Source organism: Balaenoptera borealis (assembly GCF_965194805.1).
Source record: "Balaenoptera borealis genome assembly, chromosome: 14".
NCBI lineage: Eukaryota > Metazoa > Chordata > Mammalia > Artiodactyla > Balaenopteridae > Balaenoptera > Balaenoptera borealis.
The window spans coordinates 40,039,066-40,055,700 of record NC_138875.1 but is presented as its reverse complement, the minus strand read 5'-3'; the positions used below and the strand labels follow the sequence as shown (position 1 = coordinate 40,055,700).

General features: G+C 44.8%; 2 protein-coding genes across 14 annotated transcripts in view; one reads left to right on the top strand and one right to left on the bottom strand.

The window, feature by feature from the left end:
- The window catches only part of FHOD3 (formin homology 2 domain containing 3), a 491,067-nt gene extending 481,135 nt beyond the window's left edge, over positions 1 to 9,932 (top strand). For all 12 annotated transcript variants that reach the window (XM_082354165.1, XM_082354171.1, XM_082354169.1 and 9 more), the window contains one exon: positions 9,331 to 9,932. In XM_082354165.1, the coding sequence (XP_082210291.1) occupies positions 9,331 to 9,413 (83 nt within the window). In that variant the 3' untranslated portion in view covers positions 9,414 to 9,932. The remainder of the gene's footprint in view (positions 1 to 9,330) is intronic.
- A 3,642-nt stretch (positions 9,933 to 13,574) lies between these two features.
- The window catches only part of TPGS2 (tubulin polyglutamylase complex subunit 2), a 66,956-nt gene continuing 63,895 nt past the window's right edge, over positions 13,575 to 16,635 (bottom strand). For both annotated transcript variants that reach the window (XM_082354400.1, XM_082354401.1), the window contains one exon: positions 13,575 to 15,804. The gene's annotated coding sequence lies outside the window, so the exon portion shown is untranslated. The remainder of the gene's footprint in view (positions 15,805 to 16,635) is intronic.

The following is a 16,635-nucleotide window of genomic DNA, read 5'->3' as shown; positions in this document are numbered from 1 at the left end:
TCTCTTGCTCTTTTTCATGAACAGAAATCTCTTTCTTAAATAGTTTTTTAAATGAAACTTATGAGAGGCTTTTTGAGGTGTCTTAAGTAGATTATCTTCAGTACTTGCCCTTTATTGCCCTCCTCTTATTTACTTCAATAAACCAGTAACCAAATGGCAGAAATTTTGCACCAGTTAACTCCTGGGCTTCCTGCAGTGGGCAACCTTAGTGCAAGAGTCTCCACTGGGAGGAGCTGGGAAAAGCATGTGGGGAATCAGACCATGGGAGAGGAGTTGAGAAAGGATGCCAGGTCAGGGAGTGCCCTCTAGAAGGTGGGCAGGGTTGGGTCGGGGACCTCAGAAAAGGAGATTGCCTGAGAGGGGCCTGGCCCAGGGTATGTACTCCTCCTATAGGTTACATGTCTGTGTTGGCAAAGAGTGTTGGCCCTGCCCTCTGGTCTAGAGAGAACCAGATTCTTAGAGAGACACATAATGTCACTGGGAACAATAACACAGTCATAATTAGTTTTCCTCTTCAATCTGGCCAGAGAGATATTTTGCCTACTTTTGTGGTTGACATAAAATAATTTCCTGTGGTGTCGTTTCCATTCCAATCTTATGCAAAACAGCCCTATATTCTTTTTATTTAGCCCAACACATTTTGTCCTGTGATGCAGTTACTACAACAAATACAGCACTGCATGTATGTAAATGTTTATCTGTAGCAGGTTTAATTAATTAGTAATGGCACCATCCACAGAAATTTAAGATGGGGGAAGTTACTTTGATTTCTGTTATAAAGGGATGTAAACTCTAGCTTTTCATAAGAAGTTAAAGGAATGAGAAAAAACCAATTTGCAAAATCGATGTGAAGTGTCAGGCTGGGGCCTCATCCTGAAACAATACTGCGTTTGATTTGATTGTTTAATGGTGGCCATGTGGCAAGTGGATAAATGAATAACCAGCATATTTGGGCTATACCTCATTTGGCTAAAGACAAGAATAGTCCAGCTATTGTAGGAAACCAAACAGAATCCAGCTCATAACCTAGAAATTTATGACCTGCAAGCCCCTCAAGAATCCTCTGAGATACTTAAACATCTGCTTTCATGTTTGATGCTGGTGGCTAGGCCTACATCGCCAAATGTCCTGCTTAAAACCTGAAATATGCAGCCAGTTGGGACTCAACCGAGGGCACCATAATGGATTCACAGGTTCCCAGGCTCTGCCCCTTCTGTTGTTTTCCCAGCTGGTGCCATCGGGGTCTCATTAAATAAAATGTTTCGAATTGTCCAGTTGATTTCTAGCCTGTGAAATGTCAACACAATGCACCTCATATGCTTCCCCAGATTCTAGCTACCGCTCTCGAATCGGCTGGTGGAGATGGCCGAGGAGAGCATTCTCCAAGCTCTTTGTTTTCTTCTTATTTTGGTTTCTCTTTTCATCATACTGGGGCAAGTCCTTTGTCCCGGGGCTACTTGTTCTCTTAGGCCTCCCGGATGTTGGTCTTCCCTAGAAAACCCTGAAGCTGACGGGCATCTGAGATCTCCTTCCCACTGTGATTCTGCAGGACGGGCCTGGGGCCTGGGGAAGAAAAGGGCCCCTTGTGTTCTTTTCTGTGGGACCCAACTTCGGAAGAGGGTCTCTGCCCAGCTGGCTGTCTGCGTGTAGCCTTTACCCTGGACTATCACAGAGCAGAGCGGGGATTAGGGACTCATAGTTGGCCTTTTCCTCTTTCCTGCTGAGAGAGGCTGAATGCCCCCTCTCCTGTTGAGTTTCTCTTCAAGGGGAGTCTGGGCCCCACCTGTGACGTGACCGTGGAGTTTTGGGCTCAGGGCTGTATTTCTTTAAAAATACAATCACTTCGATGTGACCTACAAATAATCTAACAGTGTCTTAGGAACATAAGGTTGGTCACCCTTACAAGAACAGTTTCTCAATGGGAAGGGCCAGAAATCTGATTCTAGGGGCTGCTAGGAAAGGAACACTGAACTCTGACTTGACTTCATGCTCTCACTCTCACCCCATCTCTTATGAGGCTTCAACATTCCTCTTGAAGGCCATGTGACATATTCACGTTGATTCGATATAATTAAAATCTTATTTTACAGAATATGAGGGGTGTTGCCTTGCTATCTGTTAAGTAGGATTCCGTGGAGAAGGAGAATGAATGAATCTGAAAAAAAATATTGGATCTGTTTTAGGGAAAATGGGAGATATGCCTCACAAAATATTAGATTGAGCCCTGGAACTGATCAGCACTCAGCTTAGTTTAGTTGTCTCTAATTTTCCAAAGTGGTATTTGGAAATGTCCAGGAATTTTCCCACTAATCCCATTAAGAAAAATTTCGCTGCATGTTATTTACATAGTTCTTCCCTACTTAACAATTTTATATTCTTTTATAGGGACAATGGAATGGGCCAGAGACTTTAAAACGGATGCTCTTAGAATACAGTAAAATAAGATGTTAGTGGAAAGGACCAAAGTTTCTCAATCAAATTTTTGTCTTCTCAACATCCTTACTATTTACTCAGCACCTAATTGTTCTTCGAGCTCATTAAAGCTGGACTGATTCCTCCTCTAAAGACAGCTAAGGACAGCCACCCATGTGTACAGGACACATGACAGGAAGATAAATAGAATAAGTCCAAGAGAGAATCAAAATCTCTTCCCCAAACCCAGGTGGAGAGTCACTGCATTTTAGAGGGCCAACGTGAGGGTTTGTGCCTCTGGGGAGAAGTGCCACCCCCATCAGCGCCCACTCCAGGCTTCGGGAGTAGAGTGACCAGAAGGGGATGGAGCTGACAGCGGCTCTAGGATTCACTGGGGCTGACTTTAAACCTATGGTGGGTGTCAAGCCCTTTTCACTAGAAAAGGAAGACGGGGAAGTGAGGAAGGCATTTGCAGCCTGGCTCTGCATTGGGAAGGTCTTGGAGGCAGAGCTGAATGGACAGAGGAAAGGGCCTGTGAAAGGGTTTGACGGTGGTGGGCTGGGAGGCATAATTAGAGTCTGTGGACTAGGGAGAGAAATGAGGCCCAAATCAGAGCAGGTGCTATCAGAACAGACTCCAAATCACCTGGAGGCAGGTCCTAAACAAGGGTGTACGGGCCTCGTAGCCAAGCCCAAGGGGGTGGAAGCAGCCCCCTGCTCTAAAGCAGGGTCAGGCTGGTAGCCAGGACTCTGATGTGGAAAGAAGCTTAGGTAGAAGCCTTGGGGTTAGAGAGGTGGTGCAGGAAGAGCTTGGAAGGGTCTCACTGCCCTGAATGGCTCTCTGGTTGTTGTATTTTCAGACAAATCACCCTTCCAAATTGGGAACTAGCACTTTGAAAAAGGAGGCTGGCTGTGTGTCCTCCACTGTGTCTGTCTGTATGCCAGGCACCCTTTTGTCCCAGAGTGGAAGTTCAAGAGGAGGGAGGATCAGTAAACAAGAGGAATCTGAGAATTTGTCTTTCCTGCGTAAGAGCAAAGTAGAGGGTTCTAGGAAGGGTGCTTTGGAAAGTGCCAAGCACCTTACTGGCAGGAGGTTACAGTAGTTCATTGCCTTTGCTGCTAAGTTCAGATGGAATACAGTTCCGTGCTTGGGAATTTGCACAGTCATACAACCGATGAGGGCGGTCGTGCCAGCCTCCCGGGATGGTTGTGAGGGTTAAGCGGGGCACCTATGACGGGTTCTCAGCACCCTCCTTCCCTTCACACTGCTGTCCAAGGGGCCCAAACATGGTAGGAATATGAAGCTGTCTGCAAGCGTTTAGGAGCTGCCAGGGAAGTCACCCACGAGCCTGTGCACAGAAACCACACCTGCCCCCTTATCACTTTGCTACCATCACCCACCTGGCTCCTTGTCCTCCACTGGCCACTTCACTTGGCCTGCTGTAATGTGTAGACCAGACCCATCTTCCCGTCTCTTTTTACCCCCGGAACACTGGTGCCATGGCTTGTCCCTGTGCACGGAAGCCTGGATTGTTAACATTGTATGTGTCTAGTACTGTTGTGACATCCCAGTAAGCACTAAAGAGCTAGACTTCATCTGGAAAGGCGGAAGGCAGTTCTGTCCCACCCAGGACTTGCAATAATGCTGAGAACTCTGAGCTCAGAAAGCAATGGAGAGAACTGTTTCATTTCTTTCTGCCCAGGCCAGATTCCATCCTCTCCCCGTCCTCCCCAACAACGTGACTCATAAGAAGCAGTCTGCTTTTGCATTCCAACTGATTGCTTTCTGTTCAGTGCTTACCTAGGAACCAAAGAGATTACTGAGGAGCACTGGATGTGAATGTAGCCACAGACGTGGGAGGGAAGTGGGGTAGGGGCACTGCACAGCCAAGACTGTGGCCAGACCAGTGGCTGTAGAAAGCGCCTGATACCATAAGTATTGCTGAAAGCCATCTCAGCGTGAGTGAACTTAGTTCCGGGTGAGGCAGAACTCGGAGACTTCAGCCCTATCACCACAAAGGCCGTTGCCTTCATGAGGGGCCCCCTTTCCCCGCATCTCACTCAGATGGCAGTGTTCTAAGTCAGGGATCTGAATCTCCTGGGGAGGTTAGAATGCACTGTCGGGGCCTCTCCCAGAGACCTTGGTTCTTTGTGCCCAGGCTGAGTCTAAGAAGTCGAGTTTAAATCAACCAGGTCTGGGAACCTTGGCTTCTTGTCATTGTTATTCCATGTTTTATTTTTTTAGCTTTTGATTTTGAAAGAATTTTAGACTTAACAAAAAAGTTACAAAAATAGCACAGAGAGCTGCCTTACATCCTTCACCCAGCTTCCCGTCATGTTAACACCCTGCACACTGTAGGACAATGCATCAAAAAATTAACTCAGATGCAGGCTTGACTCAGATTTCAGCATTTTCCCCCTAATGCCCTCTTTCTGTTCCATGATCCTACCCAGGGTCCCACGTTGCATTATCGTCATGTCTGCTTAGTCTCCTCTGATCTGTGGAGGACATTTCATGACCTTGACACTTTTGAAAAGTACCGGTCAGTTAGTTATTTTGTAGAATGCTGTCAATTTGGGAAACCTCTTCTTTTAATGGATGGGATTTTATGACGGAGGGTGGAAGTAAGAAAAATAACCCAAGTGGTTAAATAATTGACGTTGACCGAAAAAACAAAAAAACCCAAACCCATGAAAATCCCACAGAATATCTAACATCGAATCATTAAGAATGATACACCTTAAAATGATTCCCAGTATTTAAGTCCAAAGAGGCAGGACTGGACCTGCCATTTTTCTCCAGTCGCAAACAGGTCCCTCCAGGAACAAGGACTGCACAAATGGGCAAGCAGCATTTGAATACCAGTGGGGCAAGTTACCTCCCAACCCCAAGAAGCAAACACGTAAGATATCTTCAAGTTCTGATATGAGCCCCTGTCATCCTAGACACAGCGCTCTTAGTATACTCAGTAGAACAATTTTTAGGATCTTAGGGATTACAAACAAAACAAAACAAAACACACACACACCACTTATTTCCAAATTGCTTGACATTATGTGCAAAAAATGAAAAAAAAAAATCTGTCAGTGATCCAAAGGTGAAAGAGCACACATGTGGATTTCCGTCACATGGAAGTAAAACTCGGTCCATTTGCCATCAACATGAAAGACTGTCAGAACTTGTGCTGCCAGGCGCGTCAGGGCACAGTTGTTTCCAGGGTGGGCTCTGATTCAAACGTCCTGGCCCAAATCCTTCTCTTCCCCTTACTGTGTACGTAGGGGCCGGAGACTCGATCTCTCTGTGCCGCTGCTGCTCGTTCCCTGGGGGGACGATTACAGTCCCCACCTCATAGGGTTGCCACAAATATGGGGTGAAATGATCCATGGCAGTGCTCGGGAAATGGCAGCCACCACTGCCATTATTCTCAGATTCACATCAGCAAAGAATTGCCTGGGAGCACTTTGTAGGATCAAAACAGTTTTTTCAATTCAAGGGAGGGGGGGAAAGAAAGAGAAAACGGACTTATGATTTTTCCGTGAGCCCCAGACCCCCCCTGTGCTGCATGTTGACAGCAGAGGCACCTCTGTGTCAGACCCCGCTGCTGACATCGTGAGAGCCGTCCCAAGCGCCTGGGGCATCGAGTGGCCGCTGGTGCCAGCAAAGTGACCCATGCCGTCTATGGAAGGAGTGTGAGGCAGACAGGGATAAACATTTCCAGGGCCTGTTCTCTGTTAAGCAGCTGCGGGGAGGGGAGGCTGTCACATGTGACAGGCTGGCAAGCAGCTCTGCTGCAGCCGGGGCATTCAAGTGGGAGGCAGGAAGGGGGAGCAGTGGAGAGGGGCCCGGACGTTATCTTATCAGATGTCAGCCAGCCCTCCCCCCTGCACCCCTCCCCCCTGCACCCCTCCCCCCCTGCACCCCTCCCCCCCTGCACCCCTCTCCCCCTGCCCGCCAGCATTTGAGAAGTGCTAGTTGAGAATGCCCTATTTGATGGAAGGCTTGTTTCTGTTGTGCAAGTTCCATATCCTGCCAGCTCCTGTGTGTTGGTCCTCTCATTCTCATATGTCCTCAGCCCTTTTTTGCTTTCTGGAAACTTTCTGCGTGAGAGCCAACTCCTGTGCGGACAGGGTCTGCTGCCCTGCGCCCTTCCCCGCACTCCGTGTTCCTGTCAGCTCCCGGCCTCCTTGGTGGGACACTTGGCTCAAGGTGGAGGCTCACGTAGCGTCTGTTGAATGAATGAATTAACTGACGAGCAGGTAGATGGAGAGACAGACACTGTAAGAGGCCCTTTCCATGCAGGACTCGAATCAGGGTACGAAGCTGATTTCAACTGATTACCTTCATTTCACACCTTCTTTCAAGAGTCTTTAACAAAGGAAGGGTTCAAATTCTTAAGGTCCTTTTCAGGGCTAATGTATTTCTGGGAGAATTTATCTGAATTGTCATGAAGGCCCACAGAAAGTAGGACTCCATAAATGGGGCCGATTTTTCTATGAATACCTGCCTTTCAGGGACACATCTGGCAAGCAAAGGGACCTTCGCTTATACTGGCTTTTCCCCACAGCAGAGAAAAGCCCAGGCTGGAGGGGGCAGGAGGGTCCTCAGGGGTCTCGTGCATCAAAGCTGTGAGTAGACCATGAGGCTGAGGGCAGCAAGGCTTGTGCAGCACCATTAAGCTTTGTTCTGTTCTCTGAGCTGGTCCCAGACAGACTGGCTCGATGCCCATATCTATTAACAGATTATTGCCTGTTCCGTAAGGTGCCAGGGTCCTTACTCAAGTATTTACATGGACTGAACCCTATAGTTCTAGGGCTAAAGCAAACATGTGAACAGAACTGTTAGAGGCATCTTCCAATGCCACCAGTTCGTGGAGTCTTCTGTGGTCATTCGGCCAAGTGTGTATACCTGAAGGCACAAAGCTGTGGTTCCTAGCCCATGCCACCTCCTGCTGCTAAGGAAACGTAAGATGCCCTCCTAGTGCAGCATGGACTTATTCAGGCAGAATTTTGTATCTTGGATAAGAGGTCTCAGCAGTCCTTGTCAAGAATGAGAAATAGTTCATCTTGTTTTCTGGCTTTAAAATTATTATCTTTCTTTAACAAACACTTGAAGGAGTGTTTAAAGAACATAAAGGGTATTACAAACTAGTATTTTTATTGCTGCCCCATAGAACGAATGCCATTACTCAGTTAAATGCAATCTGCCTCCAGCCAAGGCTCTGGAGCCAAACATTTTGTCTGGATGAGTTAAATACTCAGTCTGGAGCCCAAGGGGTCCGGGGTTGCGGGAGGGTTAGCCAGTGTAGGGGCAGCCGCGGACGGGTGGCTCTAGGGCCCTGAGCTGGGCTTGAAAATACAGAAGCGTGCGGTGGCATGATCTGAGGGTCCCCCTCACCACAGAGCTTTGTGCGTCTATAAACCCATGCTTAATGTCTGTGAATCTTCCCTAAGTGTGTCCATTCTTTGAGTTAAAGTGCTGAGCGCACAATAGGTTCTCCATGAAGTATTTGTTGACTGATGGACTGATGGACTGGGTGTTGGCCCCTGTTCAGAGTGCTGATTCCTGGGAGAGAAGAAAGTATTTATTAGTAGATATTAGCCGCCGTTTGTTCTACCAGAGGCCTAGCTCTTTCAGATTCTTTGTCCATGGGCTAAGTGGGCTTTTGCCCAGGGGAGGCATCGATTTGGGTGTTGCTGCAGACACACAAGGTGGGACCCTCACCTCTGGGGAGGCCTCAGAGGACACAGGCCCCCTTATCATAGAGGGGGCGTGGGGAATTAGGTCTGGCAAGGAAGGTGGGAAAACACTAAGGATGAGCTTTACTTTCTCCACATTCTGATCAAGGGCCTTCCCTGAGGATCTCAGGGACTCCAGCTGACTGAGGATTTACGGTAGATGGCAGATCTGTAACACATCTCTTCTGAAAATAGAATACCCAAAACTCTGTATGACTTCCATACAGAGTAGGCCAAATACAGTTTATCAACTAAGGAAAATGTAATTAGGAACCTTTCAAATGAAAGGACCAGTCTTGGAAGGGGCAGCTGCCTCATCATGCAGCCTTATTCAGCATTTATTTTGACATCGAAATTGATCAACACTAAACAATGGAAAACCCATAATGTCAGGCTAAACATAAGCCAATTCTAAGTCAGTTAAATATGAGTGTGCCTCCAGCTGCCAGTTGTAAACCTCAGGGCGGGGAGGTCACTGGTCCTTCTTGAGCCTTGTGTGTTTCACAGAGAACATCCATCAAATCCACTCAGAAGTTTGGCAGTTTGCTCCTTGGCATCCAGTCTACAAGGAGTCACTGGTTATTCTCTGTAGAGGCCCTTTGATGAGTTGAGACTAAGACCCTGATGCTCGTGGAGAACTCATCCTGACAGCTACCCCTTGCGCCGGGTTCCGTTAATGCCTTGCTGTGGGGCCTCTACAGAGGTATGTCCCTGCAGATTTGCGGGATTATTTTACCTAATTTGCATCACTGGAGTCTGCATTTTCCTATGCTCAGTTAATTCCTTTTCCAGCTCTGATCCGCTCCTTATGCTGGGAAAGGCTGAGCTCTCAACATGCCACCTGCATTTTGTAGTTTGCACCATTTCTCAGGCACCTCATGACGGTGGGCCTCTCCTCCCCCACTCCCCTCTTACGAGGTCCCCTATCTGCCTGACTTTCCAGGTCAGTGCTTGTGTCATCTTCAGGTCAGTCCCTGGCAGCCGCTAGATTTTCCCTGCCCCGGCGGCCAGCCAGCCAGGGAACTTCAGCAGGAGTAGGACGGGGCCAAGTGTCCTTGAGCGCTGTGACTCCTCTGGGAGTCCTCGGGGGAAGGAAGCCTGTGGCCTGACTGCCACGTGCCGGGCTGCTAACACCGCCTTCTCTTCTCGTCCCTTCGCCTCTGGTCTGCCGGCGCCACTGCAGTGCGGAGGACCCTGAAGAGTGGCCTGACTCCGGAAGAAGCCAGGGCCCTGGGCCTGGTGGGCACCTCAGAGCTGCAGCTGTGACCCCCTGGTGCGCTAAGGTGGATGCCCATGCAGAGTGCAAGCTCCTGCTGGAAGGAACCCCTCCGGTGGGAGGTGAGGAGGCTCTGACACCCAAAGGTTCTGAAAGGGGTGCCCGTGCCTAGGTGTCACCGAGTGACTTGCGTAGCCCGCTGTGCACTGACATGGATCTTGGAGTCCCCTTCACAGACTTTCTTCATCATGTCAGCTGTGTTTCTCTTGTTTCCTTGACACCTGGCTTAGTAGTTCCAAAGCGTGACACCTTTTCTGTGCAAGGAACAGCCCTTTTAAGGAGCAAATCACTTCTGTCACAGTTACTATGGTCATGAGGCAGTTTGATTAGGTTCACAGACTGGGTCTCTCCGTAACACCAAAATATCCAGATGTAAACTCCAAAATTGTACACAAAAGAAAGCACAGATTGTTTACCAGTTGTGGATTTTAGATGTACTAAATGTTTATACAAATTCAGAAATGTACACCATGTTTCAAATACTAAATAAATAGAGTTTAATGCCATAACCGGAAATTTTCATTCTCCTGGTGCAGGACTTTAAACAGCTCCATAGGCTTGCCTCCTTCTGAATCAGCAAAGCCTTTTCTCAGGTTCATCAGAAGGACCCTGGCTTGGAATGGCCTCCAGGCCCTTTGGGTTTCCTTTTTTTTTTTTGTTAATTGAGTGAGAAGCACTGACATGTGCTCTTTGTAACTCCAGATTAATTAGGCATCAATCTTTGTGGCAGTACAAGTTAGCAATAACCTCATGTGTATCGCCTTACCCGTGTGCTTTGTTTTTGCTCCTTTGTGATGTAGAAACAAAAATTAGAGTAGCATTTTAAAAATCTGAACTATTCTGCAACTCATTCACTTGCTTGTTATGTAAAAATTCATTTTCTCAAAAAAATTTACTAAGTCACCAAAACAAAATGAAAATTTAAAGCTTCGTCTGCAGAGAACTTCAGAAGTGTTGTCCTTGGCACTCAAGTGCAGGTCATCAGCAGCTCAAGTGTCCAGAGGGGAAGGCGCTGTGAGGAGCTCTCAGCAGCCGCAGAGCCACGCTGAGGGGCCTCATGCCCAGGTGGTGGCCAAGCCCTCCACAGAGACCCTCAGCTCAGGGTCACATGGCTCCCTGTGAAGAAACTCTGCCTCTGAAAATAGGGAAGGGGTCAACAACTGCAGCAGGTATTCAATGGGGGCGGTGCCAAAAGATCATCAGGTCACCAATTCTATCTGTGCCTTCTTTTTTAAAATTAATTAATTAATTAATTAATTTTTTGGCTGCATTGGGTCTTCGTTGCTGCACGTGGGCTTTCTCTAGTTGCAGCGAGTGGGGGCTACTATTCGTTGCGGTGCGTGGCCTCTAGGCATGCGGACTTCAGTAGTTGTGGCACTCAGGCTCAGTAGTTGTGGCTCATGGGCTCTAGAGCGCGGGCTCAGTAGTTGTGGTGCACGGGCTTAGTTGCTCCGTGGCATGTGGGATCTTCCCGGACCAGGGCTCGAACCCGTGTGCCCTGCATTGGCAGGCAGATTCTTAACCACTGTGCCACCAGGGAAGTCCCCTGTGCCTCACTTTCAAAACATCTGTGACTGTGCATTCCTGAATCTGGGCAGATGTGATTTAGAGACAGGATGCAGTCCTGTAGACTGAAGAGCTGAAGATAATATATTCACCCCACAGGCTTCTGTGACTGTTTCCCTCCCATCTTCTGCATCTCCACTATCAGGGAGACAGGGAGCTCTTTCAAGTGGGCATTTGTCAAATAATACATGATGCATGTGAGCCCCCCAGAGAGTCTGGAACCTACAAGAGTTAGGTCTGTATATTCCAGACAATTGAGTTTATTTAATCACTTTATTGAAACGGGTGCATAGGGTATCAATGTTTATTTCCTTATGGTTCTAAATAACGTATAATATTCCACATGTGGTTTAGTGGTTTGTGAGAGCCTCGGCACTGAATATGAACATGGAATATCTGTATCACTGGGGATTGTGATGGGCAAACAGAAGGAAGACACCTTTTTTTTTTTTTCACCATTTAGTGAACAAATACTTTGATGCCCTTCTGGGGGCCCCTGGTGTTCTACTGAGAGTTACTGCTTTAGAATAAAAGGTCACATTTGGAAGGAAGTGACTGAATAAATCTAATGTTCATTTTATTTTAGGAATTAAAAAATTCTCAGAGGGAGCAAGCTAGGTCAACTAATTTCTTGGTTACCGCTAGGTAAAGCGGGTCTCTTTTTATTGGGAATTGGTTTAGTAGTTTTTAGTGAATCTGAAGGATTTTTTTCTATTGCTCACTTCCTCTCTCCTTGTCGCCACTCATTCTGGCTGCCTCTATTAGCGTTTTTAATTCAAGAAGTTAAATTTCTCTAAAAGACTTTTGAGAAGCATTAAAGTGAATGATACTTCACACTTGTGAGATGCTGTTGCTAATTGTGCTGGTCATCACCATACATATTCTTGTGTCTATTTCTTAATCTGGGTTGAAATTACAAAACTGCTGGTAAAGAAAGGCAAATACTTTAAAGATGCCTGGATTTTGGTTTCTTTGGAGTCTTAAGGTTTTTTCTTTCTATTTAAAAAATAACTTACTGAGGGATTTGGGGATGGAGGGGAGGGTGCACAAAGATATACCATGCTTATGGATTGGAAGAATACTGTTAAAACAACTATACTACTCACGGCAATCTACAGATTCATTGCAATCCCTATCAAAATACCAATGGCATTTTTCACAGCAGTAAAACAAATAATTCTAAAATTTGTATGGAAACGCAAAAGACACTGAATAGCCAAATAGCCAAAACAATCATGAGAAAGAAGAACAAAGTTGGAAGTATCACACTCCCTGATTTCAAACTATACTGCAAAGCTACAATCATCAAAACAGTGTGGTACTGGCACAAAAACAGACACATAGATCAATGGAACAGAAAAGACAGCCCAGAAATGCCACACTTATATTGTCATAATTAATCTACAACAAAGGAGGCATGAATATACAATGGGGAAAATATAGCATTTTAAATTAATAGTGTTGGGAAAATTGGACAGCTACGTGAAAAAAATCAACCTGGACTACTCTCTCATACCATGCACAAAAATAAATTCAAAATGGATTAAAGACTTAAATGTAAGACCTGAAACCATAAAACTTCTAGAAGGAAACATAGGCAGTATGCTCTTTGACATTTTTTCTTTTTTTTTTTGCTCAGGCAAGGGAAACAGAATAAACAAATGGGACTACATCAAACTGAAAAGCTTTTGCACAGGGAGAGAAACTATGAACAAAATGAAAAGGCCACCTACTGAGTGTGGGAAGACATTTGCAAACAATATACTTGATAAGGGGTTAATAGCCAAAATATCCAAAGAACTCCTGCAACTCAACATAAAAAAAAAAAACCAAAACCTGATTAAAAAATGGGCAGAGGGGACCTCCAGGGTGGTCCAGTGGTTAGGACTCCATGCTTCCAATGCAGGGGGCGCAGGTTCGATCCCTGGTTGGGAAGCTAAGATCCCACAAGCTGCATGGCACAGCCAAAAATAAATAAATAACAATTTAAAAAAATGGGCAGAGGACCTGAATAGACATTTTTCCAAAGAAGGCATACAGATGGTCAGTAGGCACCTGAAAAGATGCTCAACATCACTAATCATCAGACAAGTGCAAATCAAAACTACAATGACATATCATCTCATACCTGTCAGGATGACTATTATAAAAAAGACAACAAATAAGTGTTGGGGAGAATGTGGAAAAAAGGGAAACCTTGTTGCTGGGAATGTAAATTGATGTAGCCACTACGGAAAACAGTATATAGGGTCCTCAAAAAATTAGAAATAGAACTACCATATGATCTAGCAACTGCACTTCTGGGTATTTATCTGAAGAAAACAAAAACACTAATTAGAAAAGATATATGCACCCCTATGTTTATTGCAGCATTACTTACGATAGCCAAAAATATAGAAGCAACCTAAGTTCCCATCGATAGATGAATGAATAAAGAAGATGTGGTGTATATATATATATTCACACGCACACAATGGAATGTTACTCAGCCATAAAAAAAGAATGAAATCTTGCCAATTGTGACAACATGGATGGACCTAGAGGGTATTACGCTAAGTGAAATAAGTTAGACAGAGAATGACAAATACCATATGATTTTACTTTAATGTGAAATCTATACATGAAAACAAATGAACAAACATAACAAAACAGAAACAGACTCATAGATACAAACAGGTGTTTGCCAGAGGGGAAGGAGTTGGGGGAAGGAGAGAAATAGGTGAGGGAAATTAAGAGGTATAAACTTCCAGTTATAAAATAAATGAGTCACAGGTATGAAATATACAGTGTGGGGAATATAGTCAATAATTACATAATATTTTTGTATGGTGACAGATGGTAACTAGACTTATGGTGATCATTTTGAAATGTATAGAAATATTGAATCACTATGTTGTACACTAGGAAATAACTAACATGGTGTTATAGGCAAATTATACTTCAAAACAAACTCTTAGAAAAAGAGATCAGATTTGTGGTTACCAGAGGCAGCAGGTGTGGGGAGGAGGAATTGGATGAAGGTAGTCAAAAGGTACAAACTTCCAGATAAGGTAAATAAGTACTAGGGATGTAACGTACATGATAAATATAATTAACACTGCTGTATATTGTATATGAAGTTGTTAAGAGAGTAAATCCTATGAATTCTTATCACAAGAAAAAAATACTTTTTTTCTGTTTCTTTAATTTTGCATCTATATGAGAGGATGGATGTTCACTAAACCTACTGTGTAATCATTTCATGATGTATGTAAGTCAGATCATTAGGCTGTATACCTTAAACATATATAGGGCTATATGTCAATTATATCTAAATAAAACTGGAAGAAAATAAAGATATTCCACAGAGGATCGGCGCAGCACATTAAAGATATGGCATTAAATCCACCACAAGGTAAGTAGGACATCTTCTGTTCCTCTGTGTCAGCGGCAGGCTTTCTTGGACTGCGATAGGTCACTGCAGTACTTGGACTATCCAGTTGGCCTAGCTAAGCAGAGGCCTTGGCTCTTGCTCTTTCAGAAAATAAACCAGAAGGCTCATTTTCCTTCAGAGAGACCCCTTACCCCTTAGTAGCATCTGCCTAGAAATGCTTTTAACCCTGCATTGCTTTCTGGGAGGGGGTTCCACAGGGTGACAGCCAGATACTTCAGGGCATGGCAGTGGGCTAGGAAACAGAAGCAATCACCCCTTCCAAAAAACATTTGAGTTGAGTACCCAAGGGAAAAATTATATTTTTGTAAACCCCAAGTTTCAAATAAGAATCTAAAATGTAGCTATACAGAAAGAGATGGATACCTGGGGAAGCTTTTGTAGCTGTTCTATCCAGCCTCAGAAAAAAAGGTGTCCTTGATGGTATGCTGATTTAGGTCATTTTGACTGGAGCTCAGCACACAGCAGCTGGTGGCAGACCTGGCTACAGAATTAGAGGAATTCAATCAACATCAGAGCGCTTCTTGGCTCAGAAGATTAGGCATAAGATTGGAAGTGACAAGGGAATAAAGGAGTCCATTCCCAGTGTAAACCATCCTCAGATATGCAGTCTCAGTGGAAGAAAATGGGCTCTAATCTAGCAGCCCGTCAGTAGGTGGTATAAAAAAAAAACTTATCTATGGAAGAAGAACTTGTCCTGAAATTTGTAAAGGTTGTAGAAGTTTAAACAACTTCCTAAATCAACATCTGTAAATGGAAGTTCACCTTTGGGTTAAATTAAACTTTATAAGCTTGTGTTTATAGAAGAATGTTGTAAGACTAATTTTTATATTTGTCTTGTGCTTGATTGAATTTTTCCTATTATTGATATTATAATATTGAAGGTGATTTCCCATTTTTTTAAATGGCCAAAAACATGATGTGTGAGGATGGTAATTAAGGCCACAGCAGTCTGTGTTACAATCACATGTTTAAAGGAAAATAGTTTTTCTTATTAAGTTGTTCAATAAGCCTATATTCTAGAATCCCAACACTCTGTCTGGAACCTGTGTGGCCATGGTCTAGAGCCACCTATGGGAGCAGGTGTGCCTCGGGAACCACCAGAGATTTAAACAGAGATCCTCAAGTGCAATCTGTATCTCCATCTCTCCCAAGGGATGACCTCATTTAAAAAAAAAAAGTTTAAAAGTATAAAGTTGGGCACTGGAGCCTTGGTAAAGGTAAGCTGTTCTTCCAGAGGTTTAATCTTGTCCTTAATAGTTTGTCCCTCACCGTGCAGCTTTTGCTTGAGGGACGAGGTGTCTTCATTGGTCTTGAACTATGCTGAGGCCTGTTTGTGTCCCTGCTCTGGTTTCTCTCCGAGGTATTCTTTGCCACTCTTTATGCTGTGAAAAAAGATAAAGGTCACTGATCCGTAGAGGAAGAGAAGGTGATTTGAGAAATGTCACTTCTTGAGCAATTACTTCTGAATTTGGGAGTGTGTTCTCAGTCAGGCCCACCTGCTCCCTGGGAGGGCAGAGGAGATGAACTGCTTTAAGATGTAGAAAATTTGCACCTTCATTTCCCTCAGCTTTCCATGCTGGAGACCGTGCAGAGCCCTAGAGGCTGAGTTGCTTCGGGGCCTTTGGCTACAACGCGGGGCAAAGCCCAGAACCCACGCTGGCCACTCTGCAGCCAGAGGAATGGGCCCTTTTCCAAGGTATGCAGTGGCATGCTGACTCATCCCTGGCCTTCCCTGTGAGCCAGGGGTTGTAAAAAGAATATTTAAAGTATGAAAGGATGCTGTATCTTGCAAAAGTATATTAAATTGAGTAAATGTCCCTGTTCTTTGTTGAATATAGCATGTTATAAAAGGGCTTTGCAGCAGTTATTCTGAGATTTGTAATGTAAAAACAAGCCATGCGTGGTCTAAGACAGGGCTGCCCAATAGAAATGTGAGGATGGAAACGTTCTATATGTGCCCTATTCCAATATGGTAGCCACTAGACATGCGTGATTACGGAACACTTGAAATGTGACTAGAGAGACGAGCAGAATTTTATTTACGTTTAATGGCTACCTGTGGTTAGTCACTACTGTACAGTACTGGATATCACAGGTCTGAGAGAACGCATCTTTTTATGTACTTTGTTGCTGTTTATTCATTTTACAAAAAGGAAGTTTTTATGTGAAATTGTGTATAGAATTGCTGTGGACTGCTGTTCTATCAAGAACTT